A 4,182-nucleotide genomic window follows, 5' to 3' on the forward strand; every position below is an offset into this window, starting at 1 on the left:
TATGTATTTATGTATATACATACATATCTATCTATCTATGTGTATGTGTGTGTATAAATATATGCACGTCTATTATAAGAAAGTGTATATACACTTTCGCTAGCCATGATTGGAACCTGCAAATTACAAAGCTCTGAAATCGATTCACTAAAACAAAACAACACTTGTAGATTACGAAAACTAAGAGGACACACCACTTAACTCAATTCGCTGACTGCGCATTCTTGTTGATGAGTTGTAAATAGGTCCTTGAAGGGGCTGGGGACATAGGCATACATCTCTCATTGTCATGGAATGTAAATACAATCCCACAAGGTTTAGAAGACACTGTAAGACCAGAATTGAGGGCTGTCTTTGATGAAAACAGGGGACAAACCTCGGCTCAGCAAGCTCCGTTTCTCACATTCATTGGTTTCAGCTCAACATTTCTATACAATCATGTTGACTCCATTGTACTGAATATTCATCAAGACCCACATGAAAAAACCCAACCCATCTTATTCTACTTTTGTTCACATGACAGTCTCCATGGACCAACTTCTCCCTTTGTTAAGCTATCTAAAGCTCCACATCACAGACTGTTTCAGTTTATTCAGTATGCCATGATCCCATATCATCAGTTTCATCAACTACACTCTGTGAAAGTTGAAAGCAGCACATTTTGACGCCGCACCAAACTGACATCTATTAAGAAAATTCATGAGGCTCTGCTCTTCACGAGAGTGGATCACCATGCAAGTCCCATAGCAGTAGATTTCAGGACAACCTATATTTCAGGACTCTAGGCAGCATCTAGCCTTCATAATTCGGAGTAAGAAGCCTTGTCAAGCTCCCTTTCTCCAGTTGACAGCAGCTTCCATGGGCTTCTTCTCCTTCTTAAAGGAAAACAAGCTACCAAAGCCAAAGAGACCAATCTTTGGTGTGTTTCCTCCCCTATAGATAGCCACATTGAGCACAGGTGAAACCCTCACAGCCCCAGGATAAGAGCCTCTCTTATTCGATCCTTTCCACACATCCCTACCAAGCTTCTTCTCTGCACTACACCTTTCCAAGTTTCTCATCACAATCTTGCCTGCATTCACTTTAACTCCAGGGCTACTTGAAGCCCCCCCTCTTCTGCCAGGGCTACCTCGTGCAAAGTTACCTGTTGCACTAAAAGTTTTCTTTTTCAAGACGTCGGAAGAGCCCCTGGAACCTCTCTCTCTGGTGAACCCACTCATGACTGTGCTTTCTGAAGCATCTTGGAAAGCATCAGCTGCACTGTTAGTAGACTGATCGAGATGTTTCAGGCTTTCCGAAGTAACCTCTGCACTTGCAACCTCAATTGGTGTTGTAAACTCAGTGAAATGAGGGCTCTCCTCATGTATGGAGGCCATGGGACCTGCATTTACACAGGGAACAAATTTTTGAATCAGAGATCATGACAGCACATGAGTTTATGGGATGAAAATGACAGCAAATGCCAAATATGCTTTCGAGAGTATGAAGTATTTGGATCCCCTCTTAAGTGCTTTGAAGTTACTAGCACACCTCGCATATGCACACACTAAATCAAGCAAAGTTATGGCCACAGAGAAAAAAAAAAAAGAAGCATATGATGCAAAGGATGCATTTTTACCTTGCATTTTCAAGGGCTCAATGGTTGAAGTGCTGCATTGTCTGGCTGCTTCAAGGCCATCAGACCTCTTGGAAACACAAGAGGTTCTACTCGTGTTGCTTTCACCAGCTGAGTTACTCCTGCAATGAAGGGGAGGAGTTGTGGTAGTTTTACTCTCACCAGCAGAGTTGCTTCTGGAGAATGGCCAGAATGACCTCGGAGAAATGGGGAGCCTACAGGTGGATGTAATGCTATTGTCCCTGGTAAGCTGGGAAGGGGAGAGATCCATAGAAACACTCTTGAACTTGAAAAAATCCTTGAATTTAGTACAATATTTGGATGAAGATGTTGATGATAATGATGATGATGATGATGATGATGCTGCTGCTGGTGATGATGATGATAATGACCCTGATGGTAATGATGATGATATTAATGATGATAGTGAGGATGATGAGAAGGCTGTGGACGAAGAAGGGGTTGTAGAAGGAGAGGCTTCACAAGGGGAAACCCTAGAAGGTGAAGAAGTACAGGAAAATGTTTCAAATGATAGATGTGGTGTAATAAAAGATGAAGAAAAAGAAAACGAGGGCTTGGAGATCTCAAAGCTGAGGTGCCTTGCCATGGACCTGTTGTTATGTGATTTTTGAAGAGAAAGCTTGACTTGTTGATGGTGGTGCTCAGATGTCCGTGGAAAACAGAGATCATCCCTTGCTGCCCAGTTGTTAGGAAAGGGAAGGGGCAAAAGCTTACCATCAGAAAAAAGCTCATCTGCAGACAGCATGAAACCCTTGGCTTGATCTGAGGCGCCATAGACAGGATCATTCTTTAAGAACTCAAAGTCTGCAGAATAATCATCTTGCTGGTCCCACTTTCTCTTTTCTGGAGAAACCCTAGAGCTGCTGCTATTACTGTTGTTGTCTGAGAGTGTGTCAATGTCTGCCATGGCGAAATCCTGCGAGAAGGAGATGCGAGGGCTCACCCAACCCTGCATTTCTCCATCGCCCACTTCACAGAGAGCATTTCCGCCATCGCCCACTTCGCAAAACAGCTTCTCTTCATCGATCAAAGCTCTTCTGCCATCGCGCGGTTCACGAAACCCTTTTGTTCTATCGCCCATTAACTTTTTCCCATCGTCCGCAGCTTTTCTGCCATCGCCCACTTTGCAGAAAGCTTTTGCGGCATTGTCCAGCTCGCAAAAGGCTTCCATGGAGCTCGACAAAGAGAAAAGAAATTGGCACTGTTGCGGAGTAAAGCCAGGTGCACTTTTACTCTCAAAGAGGGGGCATGCCTCGAGCAGCTGCCAGCAGAATTATATGCGCAAAGGCAGCCTTTTCTAACAACAATCACAGGCATAAAAGTGATGCGGATAACCAGAAAATTTTGCTTAATAATGAGAGGGATAAGATAGAAAACAAGCAGAAACCGCCATGTATATGGAAGTGCACACGAGTGCCGAGCTTTTAGAAAAAGAGGGTGCAAGTTCAAGTTCCGATGCATGGAAGAGAAGGGACAGCAGATATAAGAAAGAGGTGGTTGGGTGCAGCTTGCAAGAACGTGTTGGTGGGGAGAGAGTACCCACCCACATACAGAAGAGGAAGGAGAAGAGCCAAGCTGTCCATGAGAAGTGGTGATTCAATTCACCAAGGTGGGCCAAACTGCCAGCCGTAACACGAAATGGAAGGAAGTGGCCTGCTTTGATCGCTTACATACGGCTGTTTTTCAGGTTATCAAAGCCTACAACACATGCCCGGACACAAGTTTGGATGGAGAGTAGGGCGCCCAACATCCAATTTTAGGGCACGGTGACCAACATCCTCCAATTTTGGTATTAATTTATGAAGACTATTCCTTCCTCCTTATGTTTGCCTCCGAAGTTTATTTTTTAAAGGATAGGTATGACAAGTGGATTTCATGCACATGGGGAATCCTACATCTCTCTCTCTCTCACACACACACAACTTGGCTAGTGTGAGGGCCCTTATAAAGGCCATGATCCGCCCAAGTTCAAGTCCCACCGTTGGTCATATATGCCCTCGTGTTGCATTCTACCGATGTTAATACCTCTCTCTCTTTCTCTCTCTCTCTCTCTCAGCTTGCTTCCACGGACGTCCAACCCCTGAGGCTCCGTGAGGCATGGCAACTCTCTCTCTTTCTCCTCATCAGGCGACAACTATTCACTCCATGCTCCACGTATGTGTTCTGGCTCTTTGTGCCGCTATAGGCACATGAAGGCTAGGGAAGAGGCACTTGGGAGGATTGAGGGAGGGTGAACCCCCCCCCCCCTCTCTCTCTCTCTCTCTCTCTCTCTCTCTCTCTCTCTCTCTCTCTCTCTCTCTCTCTCTCTCTAGCCCCGTTTGTAAGGAGACCCGTGCTATGGTAGCACGAGAGCAAGACGATGCAGGCATGGAGTGAATCGGCAAGTAGAGGAGGATGAGGAGGAAGGATGGGAGGAGTATGGAAAAAAAGTCAATGATGAAGCCTTAAGGTATGCCCCCACCACTAGCAACCTATTAACTAAGAGAAATGTGGAAACATCTTTATAAGCATCTTAATAAGTCAATATTATCTCTAGTTACCCAAAA

At 44.9% G+C, this 4,182-nt stretch overlaps 1 protein-coding gene across 1 annotated transcript; it reads right to left on the reverse strand.

Moving 5' to 3' along the window:
• Positions 1–201: 201 nt before the first annotated feature.
• Positions 202–3,226, reverse strand: LOC147614847 (uncharacterized). Its single transcript, XM_086780170.1, has 2 exons — positions 1,619–3,226; positions 202–1,381 (listed from the first exon to the last, which is right to left on the reverse strand). The coding sequence occupies exons 1-2, from the start codon at positions 2,805–2,807 to the stop codon at positions 825–827; spliced, it is 1,746 nt and encodes a 581-aa protein (XP_086636296.1). The 5' UTR covers positions 2,808–3,226; the 3' UTR covers positions 202–824.
• Positions 3,227–4,182: the final 956 nt, after the last annotated feature.

The sequence above is a fragment of the Cibotium barometz genome, chromosome 41, assembly GCF_041138505.1.
Source record: "Cibotium barometz isolate CiBa-2024 chromosome 41, ASM4113850v1, whole genome shotgun sequence".
Taxonomy (NCBI): domain Eukaryota; kingdom Viridiplantae; phylum Streptophyta; class Polypodiopsida; order Cyatheales; family Cibotiaceae; genus Cibotium; species Cibotium barometz.